General features: G+C 42.4%; 2 protein-coding genes across 2 annotated transcripts; both read right to left on the reverse strand.

The window, feature by feature from the left end:
- Positions 1-43: 43 nt before the first annotated feature.
- Positions 44-17,811, reverse strand: LOC133126685 (deleted in malignant brain tumors 1 protein-like). The gene is made up of 8 exons (XM_061239022.1): positions 17,805-17,811; positions 13,985-14,197; positions 12,123-12,443; positions 10,504-10,830; positions 6,775-7,095; positions 4,345-4,650; positions 2,477-2,725; positions 44-129 (listed from the first exon to the last, which is right to left on the reverse strand). Exons 1-8 carry the CDS (start codon positions 17,809-17,811, stop codon positions 44-46), a joined length of 1,830 nt encoding a protein of 609 aa, XP_061095006.1.
- Positions 17,785-25,240, reverse strand: LOC133126189 (E3 ubiquitin-protein ligase RNF14-like). The gene is made up of 7 exons (XM_061238133.1): positions 25,110-25,240; positions 24,326-24,492; positions 23,884-24,014; positions 23,216-23,722; positions 21,504-21,792; positions 20,144-20,316; positions 17,785-19,390 (listed from the first exon to the last, which is right to left on the reverse strand). Exons 2-7 carry the CDS (start codon positions 24,480-24,482, stop codon positions 19,253-19,255), a joined length of 1,395 nt encoding a protein of 464 aa, XP_061094117.1. The 5' UTR covers positions 24,483-24,492; positions 25,110-25,240; the 3' UTR covers positions 17,785-19,252.
- Positions 25,241-25,454: the final 214 nt, after the last annotated feature.

The raw sequence follows: 25,454 nt of genomic DNA on the forward strand, positions 1-25,454 counted from the left end.
GGGTGCTGGCACTCAGTCAGGGAGGATTCATTTCCAGAACAGCTCACATCACCCAACCAGATGGGGCCGCTGCCCTGTCCAAAGTGGGCACTGCTGAGAGCAGCCAGAGCTCTGCCACAGCCAGCCTGTCTACACACCACCTCAGCGTTGTTCAGGTTAAAGGAGTTATCACACACCGTTCCCCACTGGCCAACATGGTAGATCTCCACTCTGCCAGAGCATTGATCACTTCCATTCACCAATCTGATCGCTATATGAAACACATTTTTAACAGTCATGAAAAGATTGATATTCTTGGGCAATTATTAAAAAGACTTTCTTTAGCTACAGGATGGTTCATTCGATTTAGGCGCTTAAGGCTGTGGATCTGGTTTGTGGTCCTGACCAGACAATATAGTGTCCATTCAGAGTAATTTACCCATACTGTTTGATGAATTTGCATGTCAATGACTCCCAGCCCTTATAGTAGTAAATCCTGTGGTTTCACATTTTTTCTGAAGCAAAGGCTTCTTTGTCTATATTTATTCATTCTCATAGAAAGGGGGAGACAATATGACAACATGTACTCAGATGTAAATAAATTCTTTTTTTTTTAACTAATAAAAAACTAGTAATTTTAGTAGCCTAACTGTACACAAATGAATTAAATAAGATGTCACTTCGAGCAGTTTTCACTCTTATTTAACTTTGGTTGTTCATTCATTTATCTGGTTTTGCTATGGAATTCAGAATAAAGGCTGGATTGGAAATGAATTATGTCATCATGACCGACTCTCTCCAGTCATTTTGATGTTTAACGGGTTTGCCTGGTCAAAATTAGCCTCATGGACATTTATATAAATTAAAAAGCTGTCTGAAATGGCTTCCTATTCATACTATATTTGTCAGGGTTGGAGGTAGTACTGGTTGTGGCCATCAGGGGACTTATTACTTTCACCTGATGGTCATTAGTGCTTACGTGATGTCTACCTCCTGAAGGTACTTAAAGCCCGCATTTCCCCTCAGTCTCCGCTTCGGTGTCACTGTTCGCTCTGCCACCTAGCCGGTATTAGCACATGGTAAGACTCAGCATTCGAGTCAGGTATTGTGCTGGTTCTGTGTTCAGAAAAGGTAAGGAAGGGGTCTGCGCGTTAGTGTGTGTACACTGCAGCCGCCTTCCTGTAGGTTCTTTGGTTCTTTGTTTCGTTTTGTTTTCGGCTCGTGTGAGTCCGTGGGTGAGGGACGTTGTCCCCGGTATTTTGTATTTTGGTTTGTGTGTTTTTTCGGAGCTGCGACTCCTGAGTCTTTATTTTCGTTGCCCAGTCTTTTATACTGGGTTGTACTTTTATTTTGGGTTTTCCCCGGTCCGGGGCAGTAGTGCTAGCATTTACGCACTCATTTTTTGTTTGTGATTTTCGCCCTGGTTTTGGAGGGTAGTTTTTATTTTCTGAGCCGTTATTTGGGGCTCTTTCTTTTATTTGTGCGGAGTTGTCTCCGTGTACAGTGCTGTCTTCTCTACCCCCCCGGGGTCTTAGTGGCGGGCTCGTTTGTGGTCCGCTTACAAGGGTTCACTCCCTTAGTCGCACCTGGCTCTCCGCACCTCCTCAACCTTACAATATTGGCCTTCAACCATCTTGATCTAGTGTCTGAATTCAGAACATGTAGACTCATAAGTAAAGAAATTCTAAACAAAACTAGTTACCAAACTGTAATTTTAGTAGCCTAATTTACACAGGTCAAACATATAATTAAATAAGATGTTACTTCTAGCAGTTTTCACCAGTATTTCACTTTGTTTATTTAATAATTTATCAGGGTTTGTGATGGCATTCAGAATAAAGGCTAGATTGGAAATTAATAGTGTGATCATGACCGTCTCTCCAATCATATTGATGTTAGATGGGTTTGCCTGGTCAAAACCTGATATGGCTTCCTATTCATACTCTATTGGCCTAAAGCCATCTTGATCTGGTGTCTGAATTCAGAAATTTAAATTTGCAGGGATTTGAGGACAGGGTTTCCCAACTGGTGTGCCATCAAGTGAGGTCTTGTGTGCCATGTGAAAAATCCCTTTTGAAAAAAATTCTCAGGGTTCTCTATGAAGTAAATGGTGGCAACCTGCCAGTTGAATTTGTCCCGCGACAGTGTCAGAACATACTCCATGATCACAAATGCTCTGTCCCTTACTATACGTGTGCATGGATGAGGGCGGGTCTTTGATACTGACTGAAGCAAAAGATTTTACTGGATAGTGGATAATTAACACTGCCTCCTGCCAAAGATACCACTAAACTTTGATAAAAATGGCTGATAGGTAATACAATGAATAGAAATATTAACACAATCATGTCAGTTGCAGTTAGGGTTAACACTGTTCATCTTTGTAGCAGTCAATTTAAGACATATTAAAGAGAAGATCTCCTACCTGAGCAAATCACACCAACATCTACATTGTGATGACATAAGCTAGAATGAAATCCAGGGCGCTGGCACTGACTCAGGGAAGATTCGTTTCCAGAACAGGTCACATTATCCAACCAGATGGGCCCACTGCCCACTCCAAAGTGGTCACTGCTGACAGCAGCCAGAGCTCTGCCACAGCCAGCCTGTCTACACACCACCTCAGCGTCGTTCAGGTTCCAGAAGTAATCACACACCGTTCCCCACCGGCCAACATGGTAGATCTCCACTCTACCAGAGCACTCATTATCTCCATCTACCAGTCTGATCGGGGTCTGGGCACTGGCTACAACAAACAGGGAAGACCAATGAGTTCTGTGATTTATTGTCTATGAGTATTGCACAAGCCATAACATTTTAATTCCTGTAGCTAGCTTGATTATGTTAGTTACAGTAATAAAGTTTGCTAACATCAGCAAGTGAGAAGCAATTGTGTTGTTATCTTGTACATAATGACACAATTGTTTCAAATACATTGACTCGTGTGATGTTTTTGGGGACAAACATAAAATCTTGAGTTAAATTGCAACATTAGAGTATCTAGCCTACAAGGATGGAAAGCATTGTGTTGATATTCTTTACCTTAGGGAGCATGGCATCTTGCTTGCTGGCTCAATATTTTAAGCTTGCTATGTTTATGCAAATAGTTTGAGCAATATGTTATGGTGAGCCATGCAGACTGATAACTAATGAGCTCGTAAACTAAGCTAGTTAACTAAATGGTTATTCTAGGAACTATTCACCTGTATTTAACTTTTTTGATGGATGAATTCTCCTGGTTTCATGATGACATTAAGAATAAAAGCTGTATTTTGTCATCAGAATGTGGCAGTCATATAGCCTGTCTATGTTCAGTCATTATGATGGGTTTACATGTGTTTGTCAGCTCAAAATCTGCCTTATGGTAATTTACGTAACTGACACCAAATGTCCCATGTGAAAGAAGTTTTCCATTTTAAAAAGGTAGTAATGTGTGGGTTAGGCTACCAGCAAAATGTGCATGTCAGTCACAATTGCAGTTGAGGTTGGCAGTGAGATGATTCCAAGACAGCTTTGGATATATACAATCAATCAATGTATCTACAAGATCATAGTTTAATTAAGCATAGAAAAATTGGGCTTGCTTTTTGCACCCTGGGAATTTCTGCCATGATTTCCCATTATAGCTTTGTGTGTTTGGCAAGGCTGGTCCACAGAAGACCAAAGCCATCAGTCGGGACCTACAGTACAGCTGCTGCCTGGACTACCACTGCAGTAGTAACGCTTTCATATGCATGTTACTTAATACCTAAATTATTACAATAAAGGCAAGATAGGCAGGATTGATGAGCCGGTGAAGTCTGGCAGGGGTGAAGAAGCAATGACCGAGAAAGGAATGGCAAAACAACATTTTTCATTTATGCAATGACATTAATGTCTGTCGACAATCAGTGGAATATTTCTGCAAGCCACAAAGCATGAAAATCAAAGTGAATTATTACTACCACCTCTACACTACATTGCATGTTATTTGGCTGATGCTTTGGCCTCCCGTCAAAGATACCACTCAACCTGGAATATAAACCTGACTTACAGAGTTAATAATAAATATCTGCCCTGGGTATGTCGAAATGTCCCTGAGCAAGACACCTAACCCCTGAATACTCCTGACAAGCTGGTTGGTACCTCACATTGCAGCCAATCACCTTGGTGCGTGTGTATGAATGGGTGAATGAGAAGCATAAATTGTACAGTGCTTTGGATGAAGGCGCTTCATGAATGCCTAACATTTACCACTTACATTTACATTTAAATAGGAACATTGACATAAACATGTCAAATGCAGTTCAGGTTAACACTGGGCATGTTCACTTGTTAATCTTTGTAAGAGACACTTTAAGGCAATTTAAAGAGAAGATTTCGTACCTGAGCAATTCACACCAGCATCTTCATGGTGACTACAGTTGTAAGACCCAAATCCAGGGTGCTGGCACTGTGTCAGGGAGGATTCGTTTCCAGAACAGCTCACATCACCCAACCAGATGGGCCCACTGCCCTGTCCAAAGTGGGCACTGCTGAGAGCATCCAGAGCTCTGCCACAGCCAGCCTGTCTACACACCACCTCAGCGTCGTTCATATTCCAGGAGTTATCACACACCGTTCCCCACTGGCCAACATGGTAGATCTCCACTCTGCCAGAGCATTGATCACTTCCATTCACCAATCTGATCGCTACATGAAACACATTTCTAACTGTCATGAAAAGATTGATATTCTTGGGAAATTATTAAAAATACTTTCTTTAGGTAATGGATGGTTCATTCGGTTTAGGCGCTTAAGGCTGTGGATCTGGTTTGTGGTCCTGACCAGACAATATAGTGTCCATTCAGAGTAATTTACCCGTACCGTTTTATGAATTTGCATGTCAATGACTCCCTGGCCCTGACAGTAGTAATTCCTGTGGTTTCAGATTTTTTCTGAAGCAAAGGTTTCTTTGTCTATATTTATTCATTCTCAGAGAAAGGGGGAGACAATGCGACCAATGACAACAAGCCTCATAACTAAAGAAATTCTTTAAAAAAAATTGTTTCCAAACTGTGATTTTAGTAGCCTAACTGTACACAGGTGAAACAGATAATTAAATAAGGTGTCACTTCTAGCAGTTTTCACTATTATTTCACTTTGGTTATTCATTCATTTATCTGGTTTTGCTATGGCATTTAGAGTAAATGCTGGTTTGGAAATGAATTATGTCATCATGACCGACCCTCTCCAGTCATGTTGATGTTTCACGGGTTTGCCTGGTCAAAATTAGCCTCATGGACATTTATCCATCCATCTATCCATCGTCACCCGCTTATCCGGAGTCGGGTCGCGGGGGCAGTAGGCAAAGCCGGGTATTCCAGGCGTCCCTCTCCCCAGCAACGCATTCTAGCTCCTCCTGGGGGATCCCGAGGCGTTCCCTGGCCAGGAGAGATATATAATCTCTCCAGCGGGCTCTGGGTCTCCCTCGGGGTCTCCGCCCAGTTGGACGAGCCCGGAAAACCTCCAAAGGGAGGCGCCCGGGAGGCATCCTGATGAGATGCCCGAACCACCTCAATTGGCTCCTTTCGACGCGAAGGAGCAGCGGCTCTACTCCGAGCTCCCTCCGGATGTCCGAGCTCCTCACCCTATCTCTAAGGCTGAGCCCGGCCACCCTACGGAGGAAGCTCATTTCGGCCGCTTGTATACGCGATCTCGTTCTTTCGGTCACTACCCAAAGCTTGTGACCATAGGTGAGGGTTGGGACGTAGATCGACCAGTAAATCGAGAGCTTCGCCTTCCGGCTCAGCTCCTTCTTCACCACAACGGTCCGGTGCAACGCCCGCATTACTGCTGACGCTGCCCCGATCCGCCTGTCGATCTCACGCTCCCTTCTACCCTCACTCGTGAACAAGACCCCGAGATACTTGAACTCCTTCACTTGGGGCAAAGACTCGTTCCCAACCCGTTCCTCATGGACATTTATATAAATGAAAAGGCTGTCTGAAATGGTTTCCTATTCATACTATATTGGTCTTCAACCATCTTGATCTAGTGTCTGAATTCAGAACATGTAGACTCATAAGTAAAAGAATTCTGAACGAAACTAGTTACCAAACTGTAATTTTAGTAGCTTAACTGTACACAGGTCAAACAGAGAATTAAATAAGATGTTACTTCAAGCAGTTTTCAGCAGTATTTCACTTTGTTTATTGAATTATTTATCTGAGTTCATGATGGCATTCATAAAAGGCTGGATTGGAAATTAATGTCATCATGACCGACTCTCCAATCATGTTGATGTTAGATGGGTTTGCCTGGTCAAAACCTGATATGGCTTCCTATTCATACTCTATTGGCCTAAAGCCATCTTGATCTGGTGTCTGAATTCAGAAATTTAAATTTGCAGGGATTTGAGGACAGGGTTTCTCAACTGGGGTGCCATCAAGTGAGGTCTTGTGTGCCATGTGAAAAATCCCTTTTGAAAAAATTCCCAGGGTTCTCTATTTATTAACTAAATGATGGCTGCCTGCCAGTTTAATTTGTCCGGCTACAGTGTCAGAACATACTCCATGATCACAAATGCTCTGTCCCTTACTATACGTGTGCATGGATGAGAGCGGGCCTTCGATACTGACTGAAGCCAAAGATTACTGGATAGTGGATTAATAACACCGCCTCCCGCCAGAGATACCACTAAACTTTGCTAAAAATGGCTGATAGGTAATACAATGAATAGAAACATTAACACAGTCATGTCAGTTGCAGTTAGGGTTAACACTGTTCATCTTTGTAACAGTCAATTTAAGGCATATTAAAGAGAAGATCTCCTACCTGAGCAAATCACACCAACATCTCTTTCGTGAGAACAGAGGTTAGACTGAAACCCAGCGCGCTGGCACTGAGTCAGGGAGGATTCGCTTCCAGAACAGCTCACATTATCCAACCAGATGGGCCCACTGCCCTGTCTATAGTGGCCAATGCTGATAGCAGCCAGAGCTCTGCCACAGCCAGCCTGTCTACACACCACCTCAGCGTCGTTCAGGTTCCAGAAGTAATCACACACCGTTCCCCACCGGCCAACATGGTAGATCTCCACTCTACCAGAGCACTCATTATCTCCATCTACCAGTCTGATCGGGGTCTGGGCGCTGGCTACAACGAACAGGGAAGACCAATGAGTTCTGTGATTTATTGCCTATGAGTGTTGCATAAGCCATACAATTAAAATTCCTGTAGCTAGCTTGATAATGTTAGTTACAGTAATAAAGTTTGCTACCATCAGGAAGTGAGAAGCAATTGTGTTGTTATCCTGAACATAATGACACAATTGTTTCAAATACATTGACTCGTGTAACGTTTTTGGGGACAAACACAAAATCTCGAGTTAAATTGCAACATTAGAGTATCTAGCCTACAAGGATGGAAAGCATTGTTGATATTCTTTACCTGAGGGAGCATGGCATCTTGCTTGCTGGCTTAATATTTTAAGCTTGCCATATTCATGCAAATAGTTTGAGCAATATGTTATGGTGAGCCATGCAGACTAATAACTAATGAGCTCGTAAACTAAGCTAGTTAACTAAATGGTTATTCTAGGAACTATTCACCTGTATTTACCTTTTCTGATTGATGAATTCTCCTGGTTTTGTGATGACATGAAGAATAAAAGATGTATTTTGTCATCAGAATGTGGCAGTCATATAGCCTGTCTATGTTCAGTCATTATGATGGGTTTACATGTGTTTGTCAGCTCAAAATCTGCCTTATGGTAATTTACGTAACTGAAACCAAATGTCCCATGTGAAAGAAGTTTTCCATTTTAAAAAGGTAGTAATGTGTGGGTTTGGCTACCAGCAAAATGTGCATGTCAGTCACAATTGCAGTTGAGGTCGGCAGTGAGATGATTCCAAGACAGCTTTGGATATATACAATCAATCAATGAATCTACAAGATCATAGTTTAATTAAGCATTGAGAAATTTGACTTGCTTTTCACACCCAGGTCATTTCTGCCATGATTTTTCGTTATATATTAGCTTTGTGTGTTTGGCAAGGTTGGTTCACAGAAGACTAAAGCCATCAGTCGGGACCTACAGTACAGCTGCTGCCTGGACTACCACTGCAGTAGTAACGCTTTCATATGTACAGTCAGGTCCATAAATATTGGGACATCGACACAATTCTCATCTTTTTGGCTCTATGCACCACTACAATGGATTTGAAATGAAACGAACAAGATGTGCTTTAACTGCAGGCTTTCAGCTTTAATTTGAGGGTATTTACATCCAAATCAGATGAACGGTGTAGGAATTACAACAGTTTGTATATGTGTCTCCCACTTTTTAAGGGACCCAAAGTAATGGGACAAACTAACAATCATAAATCAAACTTTCACTTTTTAATACTTGGTTGCAAATCCTTTGCAGTCAATTACAGCCTGAAGTCTGGAACGCATAGACAACACCAGACGCTGGGTTTCATCCCTGGTGATGCTCTGCCAGGCAACTGTCTACTGCAACTGTCTTCAGTTCCTGCTTGTTCTTGAGGCATTTTCCCTTCAGTTTTGTCTTCAGCAAGTGAAATGCATGTTCAATCGGATTCAGGTCAGGTGATTGACTTGGCCATTGCATAACATTCCACTTCTTTGCCTTAAAAAACTCTTTGGTTTCTTTCGCAGTATGCTTCGGGTCATTGTCCATCTGCACTGTGAAGCGCCGTCCAATGCGTTCTGAAGCATTTGGCTGAATATGAGCAGATAATATTGCCCAAAACACTTCAGAATTCATCCTGCTGCTTTTGTCAGCAGTCACATCATCAATAAATACAAGGGAACCTGTTCCATTGGCAGCCATACATGCCCACGTCATGACACTACCACCACCATACTTCACTGATGAGGTGGTATGTTTTGGATCATGAGCAGTTCCTTTCCTTCGACATACTCTTCTCTTCCCATCATTCTGGTACAAGTTAATCTTTGTCTCATCTGTCCAAAGGATGTTGTTCCAGAACTGTAAAGGCTTTTTTAGATGTTGCTTGGCAAACTCTAATCTGGTCTTCCTGTTTTTGAGGCTCACCAATGGGTTACATCTTGTGGTGAACCCTCTGTATTCACTCTGATGAAGTCTTCTCTTGATTGTTGACTATGACACACATACACCTACCTCCTAGAGAGTGTTCTCGATCTGGCCAACTGTTGTGAAGGGGTTTTTCTTCACCAGGGAAAGAATTCTTCTGTCATCCACCACAGTTGTTTTCCGTGGTCTTCCGGGTCTTTTGGTGTTGCTGAGCTCACCGGTGCGTTCTTTCTTTTGAAGAATGTTCCAAGCAGTTGATTTGGCCACACCTAATGTTTTTGCTATCTCTCTGATGGGTTTGTTTTGATTTTTCAGCCTAATGATGGCTTGCTTCACTGATAGTGACTGCTCTTTGGATCTCATATTGAGAGTTGACAGCAACAGATTCCAAATGCAAATAGCACACTTGAAATGAACTCTAGACCTTTTATCTGCTCCTTCTAAATGAGATAATGAGGGAATAACACACACCTGGCCATGGAACAGTTGAGCAGCCAATTGTCCCATTACTTTTGGTCCCTTAAAAAGTGGGAGGCACATATAGAAACTGTTGTAATTCCTACACTGTTCACCTGATTTTGATGAAAATACCCTCAAATTAAAGCTGAAAGTCTGTAGTTAAAGCATATCTTGTTCGTTTCATTTCAAATCCATTGTGGTGGTGTAAAGAGCCAAAAAGAGGAGAATTGTGTCGATGTCCCAATATTTATGGACCTGACTGTATGTTACTCAATACCTAAATTATTACAATAAAGGCAAGATAGGCAGGATTGATGAGCCGGTGAAGTCTGGCATGGGTGAAGAAGCAATGACCGATTTCATTTATGCAATGACATTCATGTCTGTTGACATTCAGTAGAATATTTCTGCAAGCCACACAGCATGAAAATTATTATAATTATTACTACTCCCTCTACATTACATTGCATGTTATTTGGCTGATGCTTTTATTCAAAGTGACTTACAGTTGATTAGACTAAGCAGGAGACAATCCTCCTTGGCATAATGTAGGTGGGTCTTGCTTAAGGGCCCATCGACTGTGTGGGTCCCAGTCAGGTAACTTAACCACTATGCTACAGGCTGCCCACATAAAAGTGATATCTTTGCGTCCCGCCAAAGATACCACTCAACCTTGAATATAAACCTGACTTACAGAGTTAATAATAAATACCTGCCCTGGGTATGTCGGAGTGTCCCTGAGCAAGACACCTGACCCCTGAATACTCCTGACAAGCTGGTTGGTACCTCGCATTGCAGCCAATCACCTTGGTGTGTGTGTATGAATGGGTGAATGAGAAGCATAAATTGTACAGTTCTTTGGATGAAGGCGCTTTATGAATGCCTAACACTTACCACTTACATTTACATTTAAATAGGAACATTGACATAAACATGTCAATTGCAGTTCAGGTTAACACTGGGCATGTTCACTTGTGCATTTTGTAAGAGACACTTTAAGGCAATTTAAAGAGAAGATTTCCTACCTGAGCAATTCACACCAGCATCTTCATGGTGACTACAGTTATAAGACCCAAATCCAGGGTGCTGGCACTGTGACAGGGAGGATTCGTTTCCAGAACAGCTCACATCACCCAACCAGATGAGCCCACTGCCCTGTCCAAAGTGGGCACTGCTGAGAGTATCCAGAGCTCTGCCACAGCCAGCCTGTCTACACACCACCTCAGCGTCGTTCATGTTCCAGGAGTTATCACACACCGTTCCCCACTGGCCAAAATGGTAGATCTCCACTCTGCCAGAGCATCGATCACTTCCATTCACCAATCTGATCGCTATATGAAACACATTTTTAACTGTCATGAAAAGATTGATATTGTTGGGCAATTATTAAAAATATTTTCTTTAGCTACAGGATGGTTCATTCGGTTTAGGCGCTTAAGGCTGTGGATCTGGTTTGTGGTCCTGACCGGACAATGTAGTGTCCATTCAAAGTAATTTACCCGTACTGTTTGATGAATTTGCATGTCAATGACTCCCTGGCCCTGACAGTAGTAAATCCTGTGGTTTGACATTTTTTCTGAAGCAAAGGTTTCTATCTATATCTTTATAGGTCTATATTTATTCATTCTCAGAGAAAGGGGGAGACAATGCGACCAACGAAAACATGCCTCATAACTAAAGAAATTCTTCAAAAAAAATTGTTACCAAACTGTGATTTTAGTAGCTTAACTGTACTCAGGTGAAACAGATAATTAAATAAGGTGTCACTTCTATCAGTTTTCTCCTGTATTTCACTTTGGTTATTGCTTAATTTCTCTGGTTTTGCTGTGGTATTCAGAATAAAGGCTGGATTGGAAATTAATGATGTCATCATGACCGACTCTCTCCCGACATGTTGATGTTAAATGGGTTTGCCTGGTCAAAATCTGAAATGGTTTCCTACTATATTGGCCTACAACCATCTTGATCGAGTCTCTGAAATCAAAATCTGCTGGTATTTTTGGGCCGGGTTTGACTGGTGTGTCATCAGGTGAGGTCTGGTATGCCATGTGAAAAATCTAATTTAAAAAAATATAACAGTTCAAATGATTTTTTTTAACCCTTGTGTAGTCTTAACATTCTGTTACTCCCCATGTCCGAAGGGTCAAAAAGTACTTGCCTTCACTGAACACCTAAAATAAAGCAGCTTCATTGATTTTATACTTTGTCATCAAATGTTAAGTTTAAAAAAGATAATTTAGGGGGTTTTCTCTGCTGTTAAACATAGTGATGGGTCATGTTTGACACTTAAGACAACACAAGGTTTAACAATAAGTAATCCCAGTGTTTCCCATGAATTAACTAAATTGTGGCAGCCTGCCAGTTCAATGAACACTATTGCACCATCCCATTCTAAACATGTGCAGCACATGAGAGCAAGCTTTCAATACTGGCTGTAGCCAAAGATTTTACAGGATGGATGATTATTAATACTGCCTCTCGCCAAAGATACCTCACCTTCGATTAAAAAACTGGCTTACAGTTAATGAATAGGAACAGCAGCAGCATAAACTTTTCAATTGCAGTTCAGCTTAACACTCAGTATGTTCAATTGGTCATCTTTTTATGAGACAATTTAAGGCATATTAAAGAGAAGATCTCCTACCTGAGCAAATCACACCAACATCTGCATAGTGAGAACAGAAGTTAGACCCAAATCCAGGGTGCTGGCACTGTGTCAGGGAGGATTCGTTTCCAGAACAGCTCACATCATTCAACCAGATGAGCCCACTGCCCTGTCCAAAATGGGCACTGCTGACAGCAGCCAGAGCTCTGCCACAGCCAGCCTGTCTACAAACCACCTCAGCGTCGTTCAGGTTCCAGGATTTATCACACACCGTTCCCCACTTGCCAACATGGTAGATCTCCACTCTGCCAGAGCACTCATTATCTCCATTTACCAGTCTGATCTGGGTCTGGAGAGTTACTACAACAAACAGGGAAGTCCTGTGATTTATTTTCTGAGTGTAACACAAGCCATCAAATTTAAGCACCTGTTGCTTGCTTAAAAATGTTACCATACAGATATATAATTATAAGTATGCTAACATCAGCAAGTGAGCAGAAATTGTATTGTTATCTGGAGAATAATTATACCATTGTTTTGAATACATTGACCTATGTAACGTTTTTGGGGACAGACATAACATCTCGAGTTAAGTTGCAACATTAGAGTATGTAGACTACAAGGATGAAAAGTATTGTGTTGATATTATTTACCAGAGGGAGCACAGCAGCTAGTAAGTCACAGCAGCTAGTTGCTGGCTTAATTGTTTAAGCCTGCTATGTTCATGCAGCCAGTATGACCAATATAATACAACAGCGAGCCATGTAGCCTAATAACTAATGAGCTTCATTATGAAGCTAACTAAAATATTGTTTTAGTATTTATGAATATTCATGAATTCTTCTGTATTCAGGATGGCATAAAGAATGAAGGCTGGATTGAAACCTTTTCAGGTCATCTGAATTGACCAGTCATATGGCCTGTCTCTTTTCAGTCATTTTGATGGATTTAAATGGGTTTGTCAGTTCAAAATCAGCCGTATTGCACTTTACATCACTGAATCCAAGCTTCCCATGTGAAATACGTTTCAAATGTTAAAAAGGTAGCAATGTGCGGGTTATGCTACCAGCAAAATGTGCATGTCAGTCAAAATTGCATTTCAGGTAGGCAGTGAGATGATTCCAAGACAGCCTTGAATATATTAAATCAATCAAAGTGTCTACAAGATCATAGTTTATTCTATCAATAGGCTGACAGTGACATTCCAAGAAGGCTATACCTGAAAGATTTGTCAAGCTTTATTTACCATTTCCATCAGGATTTCTGATTATGTATTAGCTTTGTTTTCGGCAACACTGGTCCACAGGAAAACGCGAGACAAAAGTTGGCATCTACAGCTACTGCCTGGACTTGACTACCATCAAGATATCATTAAAAAACTAACGTCAGTTTGTTTTCATCTATTTTTATATGCATTTTATATCCCTAAATTATTACATTAAAGGGAAGATTGGAAAAATTGATGTCTGGCATAGACGGAGAAGTACGGACCAAGAAAGGAATGGCAAAACAGCACTTTTCATGAAGGTGGAGGATGCTCTTGCACCATCCCTTCCTAAATGTGCGCACAAGATGAGCTTAAGCTTTCAATATTGACTGTAGCCAAATATTTTACAGGATAGTGGATAATTAATACTGCTTACCATCAAAGATACAGCTAACCTTTAATAATAAGACTGGCTTACAGTAAATAAATAGGAACATTAACATAAACATGTCAATTACACTTCAGGTTAACACTGGGCATCTTTGTAACAGGCACTTTAAGGCAATTTAAAGAGAAGATTTCCTACCTGAGCAATTCACCCCAGCATCTTCATGGTGACTACAGTCATAAGACCCAAATCCAGGGTGCTGGCACTGTGTCAGGGAGGATTCGTTTCCAGAACAGCTCACATTACCCAACCAGATGGGCCCACTGCCCTGCCCAAAGTGGGCACTGCTGAGAGCATCCAGAGCTCTGCCACAGCCAGCCTGTCTACACACCACCTCAGCGTCGTTCAGGTTCCAGGAGTTATCACACACCGTTCCCCACTGGCCAACATGGTAGATCTCCACTCTGCCTGTGCACTCATGATCTCCATTTACCAGTCTGATCGGAGTCTGGGCACTGGCTACAACAAACAGGGAAGACCAATGAGTTCTCTAATTTATTTTCTATGAGTGAGAACTGTTCCCAAAAACAAGGCAAGAATGGTAGCAGTTCACGATTAGTGTCAAAACCCAGAAGCATGCAAGAAAAAATTTTAACAAGCTTCATTATTATGAAAGCAGCAGCATTTACCTGGTACTGTAGATATATGTATGTATATATACATATAAGTACTATGCAAAAGATTTAGGCAGGTGTGAGAAAATACTCTAAAATAAGAATCCTTTCAAAAATAGAAATGTTAATATATATGAATTAACAAAACGCATGAACAGAAGAAGTGAATGAACAGAAGAGAAATATAAATCAAATCAATATTTTGTGTGATCACCCTTTGCCTTCAAATCAGCATCAATTCATCTAGGTTGTTCCAAACGAGAACTAGCCATAGTTCTTCTGTGGATTTATGCAGCCTCAAATGCTTTTGTCTCTTCATGTAATCCCAGACTGACTCGATGATGTTCAAAGCAGGGCTCTGTGGGGGCCATGCCATCACTTCCAGGACTCCTTATTCTTCTTTACACTCAAGATATATATATATATTTTTTTTTTAATGAATTTTTTTTTTTCCTTTTTGGTAGCCAATTGTACCCCGTCTAATTCAATTAGAGCTAGTATTAGATACACCGCCCACACCCCGTCCCTCGGCGGCCCTACGAGAGCGACACGCCTTCTTCAAGCCATCTCGCCACACGCTGGTAACCGTGATTCCAAGGTGCCCACTACAGTGCATGTTATTTACACAATGCATATCCACATCAGGAAAATCACAAGAGCTAGCCACAAACTCAGCAATACAATCAAAGTGGATGACAACTAATGTCTCCCAGCTTTCACCAAAGAAGCCCTGAGACATTGATATTAAAACTGGCTTAAAGTTACCAAATATGAATATTAACATAAACATGTCATTTACAGTTGGGCTTAACACTGTTCTTGTTCCTTTCTTTTTCAAAACGACGTTAAAGCAGGAATGTGGCAATAGACATTGAAGAGGTTATGTAAAGGACAAGGGAGGGTAAGCCACATATTGTTTTCTGGTGACAGTCAGTCAGGCTTACCCCATACGGAACAAAATGCATACACATGCATTTTAATATGTTTCTAATGCATGTGAAAATATAAAAAAATGCCATTTCATATATTTCATATATTCTGTACCTCACCATTTTAACCGATTACCCAAGAAAAATTCCCTGATTTTTCAAAAAGGACAGTTCGGATTAAACTGATTTTCACCCTGATTTTTTTGTTCGTCATATTTATGTTTCTCCGCATTTGGAATGTTTTTGAAATTAAAATGTATTGTGGATTTGGTTGTCTGGTCGGTGAAGTTCTAAAATGGGGGAGGTTGAGGTCACCCCACCCCAACAAAATAAGGAACAGTTGTTGCTAACAGTGATTTAAAATATTTATGGTATATTAATACAAATAGAACCTATCCTGTGACCAGATTTATTGAACATTTCACCATGATTGAATGCATCGGATATGGCTTAATGCACAATCAGACAAGATTGCAAGATGAGCCGGTGAAGTTTCTCATAGTATCTCAGAAACTGCTGGTCTCCTGGGATTTCCAGACACACTATCCCCTAGAGTTTGCAATAATGGTGCAAAAAAATAAAATAATAATACAGTGAGCAGCAGTTCTGCAGACATCTTGTTAAAGTGGATAGGCTATGGCAGTCTAAAGAAGTAATAAGTAATAAATAAGTAATAAATACCTAATAAATATTCACTGAGTCTATGTTTAGTAATATATATACCCAATGTATGTGATATATATAATAAATATATTTTCAATACATTTATCAAGTATATTTCTCAATAGCATTTCAAATATATTTCAAAATGCAAATACATTTTGTTCATTTCATCATACATTTTAAATGTAAACTGATGTTCTCCACTACCATATGTCACTGTGGATGATTGGAAAATAAATTAATTTCAAAATGCTGCTCAAGATCAGTGACACAGACAGGTGTGTAAATTTACCTGCATTCAGCTGTCCTTCACAGAGTCTGAGGAGGAGCAGGAGCCCAAAGACTGCAGTAGAGGAGTCCATCCTGAGCTCTGTTACCCAGCGCCAGTGTGGAGCAGTCTTACTTAGCCTCCTACTTAGCCCTGCCTCACTGACAGGAACGTCACATTTACTTCCTTCCAGTTTTAAGTCCCTCAATATTTCCACTAAAGGTTAACAGCCATTCTTTGTTTTGTTTAATTGAGAATGTGATACCGGTTAAACCAGATTGCAGTGTTAAAACGTCCTTCATGATATACTGACAGAAGTGCTGGGTGTGTAATTATTTGCAAATATTTGCAGGAGTGGCAGTAGTTAACTTTTAGTGGAAATATGGAGGGACTTAAAACTTGAAGGAAGTAAATGTTACGTTCCTGCCAGTGAGGGAGGGTACCCACACTGGAGCTGGGAAACAGAGCCCTCTACTGTAGTCGGGTTTAACCCTCCTGTTATGTTAGAGCCCTCTACTGTAGTCTGGTTTAACCGGTATCATATTCTAAATTAAGAATGTGATACCGGTTAAACCAAATTGCAGCGTTAAAACTTCCTTCATAATATACACAGAAGTGCTGATATCGAGTGTAATCAAGTTTACGTCAAGTGTATCTTTACGGTTACAAATTCTACTCTGTAAAATGTATGAACTTCTAAAGTGTAATGAAATATGATCACACCGCAAACATTTTGCACATGTCAAGAAATTGAATTATGGGGCTCTAGGCCAATCATGGTCCTTTAATAAACCCTTGTGTTGTCTTAAGGGTCAAAAATGACCCGCCACTACGTTTAACAGCAGAGAAAAGCCCCTAAATGATATTTTTTCAACTTTTTAATGACTAAGTTCGTGATGAGTGACAGGTTGTTTCTTCATGCAAAATAGAATTAAATTAATTTCAATTAAGCTGCTTTATTTCAGGGGTTTAGTGAAGGCGTGTCATTTTTTACCCTTAGGACAAGGGGAGAATTTTAAGACTACACAAAGGTTAAGGCATACGTGAATATGTACACATAGGGCTCAAGAAATGCGTATGTGTACTGTACTCCTTCCACTCAGCATCTACATACATGCATACATAGCATATCCTCTGAGAAAGCCAGAAGATTAACGTGGTCTCTAAATAATCTCAGGTCTGAAGAGAGACCCCTGAGCTCTACACAGTCCTCTCTGAATGGAGTTGATTGGTCAGAAAACGGTGCTTTTATGTTTCAATCTGTTAGCCTGAACATAACTTGCCCTAGATAGCGAGATTATATTGCGCTTTTATAGACACTCAAAGCGCTTACAGTGATGAAACTCACTTCAACCACCACCAATGTGTAGCACCCACAGGCAGTAAACATGCCCTAGACCAGGTTAGCTGGGCAGCATACGTCAGCATGGGCTCGCATAGCATAACATAGTATCAGTTTTGTGGTACAGAAAACCTGGGTTAAAAGTTATGTTAGCTTGCCTAACGCCAACCCCAAAATCCTCAGTCATAGTATGAGAAAATAGATTCTCAGGATTGATGCCATTTCTTTATTGATCATTGTTTCAGCTCACCTTCCATTGTTTCCATTCACACAGCATTTTTACCTCATATTAGCGAAAATATAATCTAAGTAAAATCAACACTTTCGCATTTGCATTGCTGTTCTATTTCTGCCTGTAAAATTACACATGATACAGGATAGAATAACACGGTTTGAGCCAGTAACATTATTCCCAATTTGACCGATTACTGTTGCCTACAGCATGGATCTCGAACTTTAAGAGGCATCAGCCCAGGCAATAATTACTTATATTTTCTTTGACTAGCAGGTTGATTTGTGCAAATGAACAATTGCTCATATACAAAACTGAGTTTCTAATAAGTCTAAATAGCTGCAGGAACACATAGTCACTGCTGTAGTATTTTAAAGACCATGAAGCTGTGATCTATATCTTAAGAGGACTGCTTTACAGTGGGTGGATTCCTACAGACTCACACTCATGCACATACTGTATGGCCTACCTGCCCTTTAACGCATGCCCACTCGGTACGTTTCATATTTTCTCTCAAGTCATATTTGCACATCCCTTCCTATGGAAGAAACATCCAGAGACTGTCCAGAGAAAGCAGATAAAACATGCGAGTCCTCTGCAGCGGCTGGGTCAGAACCGAGCTGAGGGCTGGGTCAGAACCGAGCTGAGGGCTGGGTCAGAACCGAGCTGAGGGCTGGGTCAGAACCGAGCTGAGGGCTGGGTCAGAACCGAACTGAGGGCAGGCGCACGGCTGACCGGAGGACCGCTTCAGTTCTCACGCTGGCCTCAAACCTGAAGGGTTTCCACGCCCCATCGGAGCCGTCACCACCGGGATTCCACTCTTAACTGCAGGACATACCGCAGGTACCGCACCTAGAGCAGTCTGCTCCACCCATGACATTTTCCAGAACAGAGCTTTCTTTTCCTGCTTGTGTCTGGTTTACAATTAACCTCTGATACTTGGTAGAATAATCCATCTTAATGCTGATTAATGAAGAGAAGCAGCTTCGTTTCGGTCTGCAGGGTACACATTAACAATATATTTGAGCACCAGTTCCTTACTGAGAAAACATGCTTTTAATGCGTAATTTCATCAAGAAAATGTGACACCTGCTATCAGAGATCATTGGGGCTAGCCAGAACACTGGTATTTAAGGTCTCCGGTACGAACTTGCTGGAGTAAGATCAGAATATTTCGGTAACACAGTGAATGTTTTCCCACAACAGGAGCAGAGGATTAGTTGCTGCCTTGGGTAGATTTGCTGAAATGCAGTCAGGAAAGATAGACGTGTGAAACTCTGCCATTACTGGGAGTAGTGGTACCTAAAGACGACCAGGGCTTATGAACCTCACCTCTGAGGACCATTATTGACCATCCAAACTGCAGGAATACACCTTCAGGGGATGCCCGTCGACAGACACAGAACTGGGTACAGTGATCAGAGCACAGTGAAGCTGTTGATTGCAGCAAGGCTGGATGGGGCTCACTAGCTATAGTGGACCTGAGAGCAGGGTGAAGCAGGGTCGGCAAAGTGTTCGTAACTCCGATTTATGACACACAGACAGACCCAGCAGAAGGTGTAGTGACACTTGGAACACTGCACTACATTACAGCCTCCGTCCTTCTGTAAGGCAAGAAACAGCGCATTAGTCAGCATCGAGAAGGACAAGAGAGTTTCATTTCGGCCAGGTCATTAACAGTCAGTGCAGAGAGAGCATCTTACTCAGATAGACAATCCGCCATCAGAGCAAACATACATGAACCAAAGGAAAGGCTTGTGCAAGGTGATGGGCCACAGGAAGGTAACAAACAGAAACAGAAACAGAAACAAATGTGTATGTTTGCGCAATGCTCCAAAAAGCAAACAATTAATCTTCACTGTAAGTGGTTTGACAGTTTTACCACATAGGAGCCACACCTATATAACAACACACCAGCATACCAACATCTCTATTCACACTGCTATGTGCATTGTATTAAAAACCATTCTCAGCAGATCTTTTAGAAACACCCTTAAGGAGTATCAATGTGCCAATGGGACAGGATACATTCGTTGCTGTAAAAAGCAAAACCATATGCACATAAATACCATTTTATCTCTGAACCAAATGCTTTGTGTTTATACCAAAAATTACACATTTCAGTCTGCTATCAGCATACTTTTGGAGGACACAGCAGAGTGGACATGCAATTAAACCTGGGTGAGCATATCTGCAAAGAACTGAACTTCATAACCAGTGCAGGCAGCTAGTTTGCCTGATGTTTGTGAAGGACTATGGTGGGTAGTGTATAGTGTGCAGCAAGTTACTGCTTACATTTGTATCTCTCCAACTACCCAACATGAAGACATACACCACTGCCCTGGAGAGCACCTCACCTGTATGGTGGCGTTGCAGTGTGGGCATTTTTTGGTGTTGCCGTCCAGCCAGCTCCGGCTGAGGACATTCCCTACGCTGTCCTGGAGAACGTGTCTCCCATAGCGCTGCTCCAGGAACTTCCTCCGCATCTTACTTCCCGTCTCGTAGTCATCCCAAAGTCCTCGAATTCCATCTGCAATACATGGATGGGAAAGAGGAGTTAGCTGCAGTCAGGCAAAGTCCAGTGACCCTCTATGGCAGAAGTCCAAACCACCCCTGAACTTCTGCTCTTAATTTAATTAGCTCAATCATATCAGCAGACATTTATATCAACACCAGCTACAGTTGCAGACTGCAAGTCTATCCTAAAGATTTTACTGTGCTCAGGTACAGGAGTGAACCAGTATAGTTTATTGAGCGGTGAAAACTAAAACTAAGCCAATAGGTTGGAACAAAAACCAGCACGAGGACTAGAACTCCAGGACTGGAGTGCAGCCCTGCCCTTTGGGAACTTCATAGCCTTCAGTGTCAACAGGTAATAGTGATAAAAGTCCACTGTACCGCTTTTTTAAGCAAATCCAGCCAGTATTTCAGTTTCTGCATGATGAACTCTTACACTTGTGATACCTTACCAGTAAGTGAGAGACTGATTTCACAATGGGCCAACATGGGGACTAATCCCCATTGAATTATGAGATTCAAAATAAAGCCATAATTCAGAAAGGGAAATTGACAGATTATGGCTCAAAAATTGGGGCTATTCTCTCACATAATTTAGGAGACAGCCAGACTTTCAAGGCGACCTCAAGAACACATTTTTTTATATTTACAACCATACTGTATGTTGTCAAATTATTGCATGTAATATGACTACATTCACAATAAAAATATGAACCAACCGCATATTATTAAAACTGTGCATGGTAAAGGTGCTGACAGCATACTATGAACCATCCATCCATCCATCCATTATCTGAACCCGCTTATCCTGATCAGGGTCGCTGGAGCCTATCCCAGCGTACATTGGGCGAAAGGCAGGAATACACCCTGGACAGGTCGCCAGTCCATCGCAGGGCACACGCACCATTGACTCACACACTCATGCCTACGGGCAATTTAGACTCTCCAATCGGCCTAACCTGCATGTCTTTGGACTGTGGGAGGAAACCGGAGTACCCGGAGGAAACCCACGCAGACACGGGGAGAACATGCAAACTCCGCACAGAGAGGCCCCGGCCGACGGGGATTCGAACCCAGGACCTCCTTGCTGTGAGGCGGCAGTGCTACCCACTGCACCATCCGTGCCGCCTACTATGAACCAGCTGCAAAATAAATGAATCTCTTGCACACTGAAGGTACGTTGACTGTGCGGACGCAAACCTTCGTTTCCCGGAACCTGAGCGTAGGGCTGGTCATCGCCGGGCGCCCTGTCCCCTCTCTGCCCTCTCTCAGCGCAGGAGGAGAGCCCGTGGTAGCCCTGTCGGCACAGGGTGCAGAAGGCGTAGCGGCAGGATGAGCAGATGGCGCTGGAGTTGTCTGGCTCCACCAGGACGGCCGTGGCACAGGCGTGCCGTGGGCAGTATGTCACGTCGGCCATGCTGTCCAGGCTGGACTGCAGCAGGAGACGGTCGTAGCGACCGAAGAGCTCCTCCCCGACCAGCTGCTTCACCTGTCGGACACACAGATTAGGACCCCAGCCTCAAAGACAAATAAAGTACAGCATGCATTTAACTAATAACTGCCATTTCAAGAATAGCACCAGCGGTATATCTTCTCAATACGAAAACCAATGATAAAGAAATTCTGTATTTGCGAATAAATTAATGCAATATATAACAGATGCATCACATTGCCAGTAGGGGGCAATCTTCCCTCAGGCAAAATAAACCTCAATGCCCCAGTATGATGAAGGGGAAACTGTGCTGTAGGAGATGCTGTCTTTCAGACAAGACATTAAATCAAGGTCCTGACAAACTGTGGTAATAACATATCCCAAGACACTCACTGCAAAGAACAGTGTCCTGGCAAAATGACAAACCTGGCTCTCTCAACATGCCACAGAATCATCCCCCGATTTAACTGGCTAAAAAAATAGTTCTTTCCCTCTCCACCTCAGCTGGTGTGTGGTGGGCATATGGTGCAAAATGGCAGCTGTGCATCACCCAGGTGGGCGCTACATATTGTTGGTGGTTGAGGTGAGTTTCCCCCTCATCACTCTAAAGCACTTTGAGTCTCTGACAGGTGAGAAAAGCGCAAAGGTAAGCTTATCTGCATATTACATTACATTACATTATTGGCATTTGGCAGACGCTCTTATCCAGAGCGACATACAGTTGATTAGATTAAGCAGGAGACAATCCTCCCCTGGAGCAATGCAGGGTTAAGGGCCTTGCTCAAGGGCCCAACAGCTGTGCGGATCTTATTGTGGCTACACCGGGATTAGAACCACCGACCTTGCGTCTCCCAGTCATGTACCTTAACCACTACCCGACAGGCCGCATATGCCTTCGTAAACTTTTTTTAATACATTAACCATATTACACTGTGGAACATTACATTTTGCTGGGGCTATTTTGTGCTCTATTCAGATGGGTTCAGGGCAGATACAGTGAGGTCCGTAAGTGTTTGGACAGTGACACAATTTCAAAGGCCTGTAATAACTACACAGGAAACTCTATATGGACGTACATACCCTCAAATTAAAGCCGACAGGCTGACTCTTTGAGGGTATTGACAAGGAGTGAATCATGTAGGAATTACAGCACTTTAAATTTGTCTCATTGTCCAAATACTTTCGGACCTCACTATATGTCATGAAGAACAATTAGGCTGTACATGACAATCTTATCCTGAGCAACTTACATTCTTATATAGGCAATCAATCCATTTATAATGCTGGCTATTATTTACTGGAGCCAGGTTCCAGGTAAAGTGCCTTACTCCGGGTGCACTGGTAGGGAATCCAAGCTACAACCTTGGCGTTTCAAGCTCGGTTCCCTTCCTTCTCTCTGTATTCGTTTCTGGACCTTTTCATTGGATGTGCACGCGCATTCCCTGGCCTTCGCGTAGCAGGGAGGGCTCACGGCCGATACCTGCGGGGGCGTGGCTTCGGAGCTGCACTCAGACTGCGGACACTTGAGGCCGTTGACCGCGCCCTCCGTGATCAGGACCCGGAAGTACTCGCACATGCAGCTGGCGCAGTACACGTGCTCGCACTCCCTGAAGCTGAAGCAGTCCGCGCCCAGCTTCGTGGAGAAGCAGATCCCGCAGTCGAACGCCCGGCTGTCGAACGCCTTCCGCCGCTGGGCCCTGTCGAAGTCGAGGACGTGGAGCAGCTGTTCGGCACCGGGGTCGAGCCGTGGCGGGGCCCCGGGGCCCGGCTGCTCTGGGGCCTCTGGCCCCGCGGCCCCGCGGCCACATGCCCCTCCCTCACTGGCTCCTGTGCTGCTGCTGTCCCAGAGCGAGGGGAGCTCCAGGGATGAGGAAATGTGGAGGAAGCTGAGGAGGTCTTCCCTGAGGAACTGGATCCACGAGAAGAGCACCACGCTTCCAAGACTCTCCTGCCACAGTTCATCCAGGTGCCTGCACACAGCTGCCAGCTGGAGGATGGACACACACACACACACACACACATAGACGCACACATGCGTAAGGAAAACCCTTCATTTTGTCATGATTTTTTAAATTTACTTTTTCATCTGGTTTTCAGGTGTCTGGCCTCAACGCTGGAAGATCTTTATCTGTGATGTCCCAGACTCACCTGGATTTCTGAGAGCCATTTGCAGTTTAGTGTAAACAGGGGTGAAGATTTGGAAGGGTAGTCCACAGGGAGTTCAAAGTTCAGCACCAGCGGAGGTAGGAATGACACCCCATATTCTGTACACTTGCCCCCTGACCAGAGATACCCATATGTCAACATGACAGGTGTCAAAGGACAGAGGTAACATACTAATCTATAGCCTACAAATTACATTTCCAGTCAGTCATATCTCATTGAATATACTGGTTGTCATTCCAGCAAACCCGTAATATATGTCATTTTCTGAGAAACAACTGACAAAAATGAAAATTCTTGATTCAGGATTTAGGCTACAAATTCTAATAGCTACAATTATTATTCGATATTCTAACTTGATTCCTTTTTTTTTTCTTTCTTTTTTTGAGGACGTCAAATATTTATATCAATGAAGTGCCACACTGACCCGCTTTTACAATGACTTTAAAATCGCGGGGCATGTCCGGACATATGCGGACCTCGCCTCCTCTCACACTTCCATCCTCCCTTTGGAACTCTTCCTGGTCGTAAATGCTTGCGAGTGCCAGGAGTTCGTCCTCCTGCGCTTCCTGGTCTTCCGACATTTCCCCAAAGCTGATTATTTGGTAGCAAACACATACAAGATACAAGTCATGTAAATATTAAAAGCTCCCCATTACAAAGTCATTTTTATGAACCTCTCTTTTTAACCCCTGTCCAGGAAATGTCAGCCGATTTTTCTTACACGGCGAATGAGCTTGCTCCAACTTCAGGATTAAACTGAAACTAACGTTAGACAACACAGCGCCGGACGAATCGCTCTTCTACGTTTATTATTATTTTATCTTTGTCCAATCGGATACGACGCTTTCGCATAGATTTTAGGCTGACTAAAGGTGATATCTCACCAAATATTGATTATCAAGCGTTATAAACACTGCAAACATCTTAGAACATTGGTTTACAAATAAAAGCCTACGGTGTCAAACAACAACATAAGAAATGTACGTTACCATATTGAAGTAGCTCAACACTGGGGATAAGGCCTATATAAAAGTATATGCCTAGACGATACCTAATAATATAGGCCTACTAATATTACTATATTACCTGCGTATAATGTGTAACGCTAGCTAGATTAATGTATAATTCTATACAATTACTACACAAATACATCTAGACTTTCATACTAAACCCATTTCCTTCATTTGCGATGTTAATTTATGTCTTACCCACAGGATAATATTATTCGCTTTAAGGTTCGGAGCCTCAAATTAGTTGTGAATTTGAGAGACTTGACTTGCCAATGAAACCCGGACTTCAGATTGCTATGAAGCAGTTGAACTGGCACTATCCGCTGCGTTCCTGCTCACTCGACAATTATGATGCAATTTACATGCAATAGCCTAAAATACGAGTGACAGGATCACTGTAAAAACAGCAAAGTAACAATGCTTGGGAAATGCATTGCAGTTTCAATGGCTGTTGTCACATACAGGGAACAAATAGCTACTACGCTACCTACAACACCACTGAATGACACAGTATGCTAATTAAATATCTAATAATTATGAACC

Source organism: Conger conger, chromosome 4, assembly GCF_963514075.1.
Source record: "Conger conger chromosome 4, fConCon1.1, whole genome shotgun sequence".
Classification (NCBI taxonomy): Eukaryota; Metazoa; Chordata; class Actinopteri; order Anguilliformes; family Congridae; genus Conger; species Conger conger.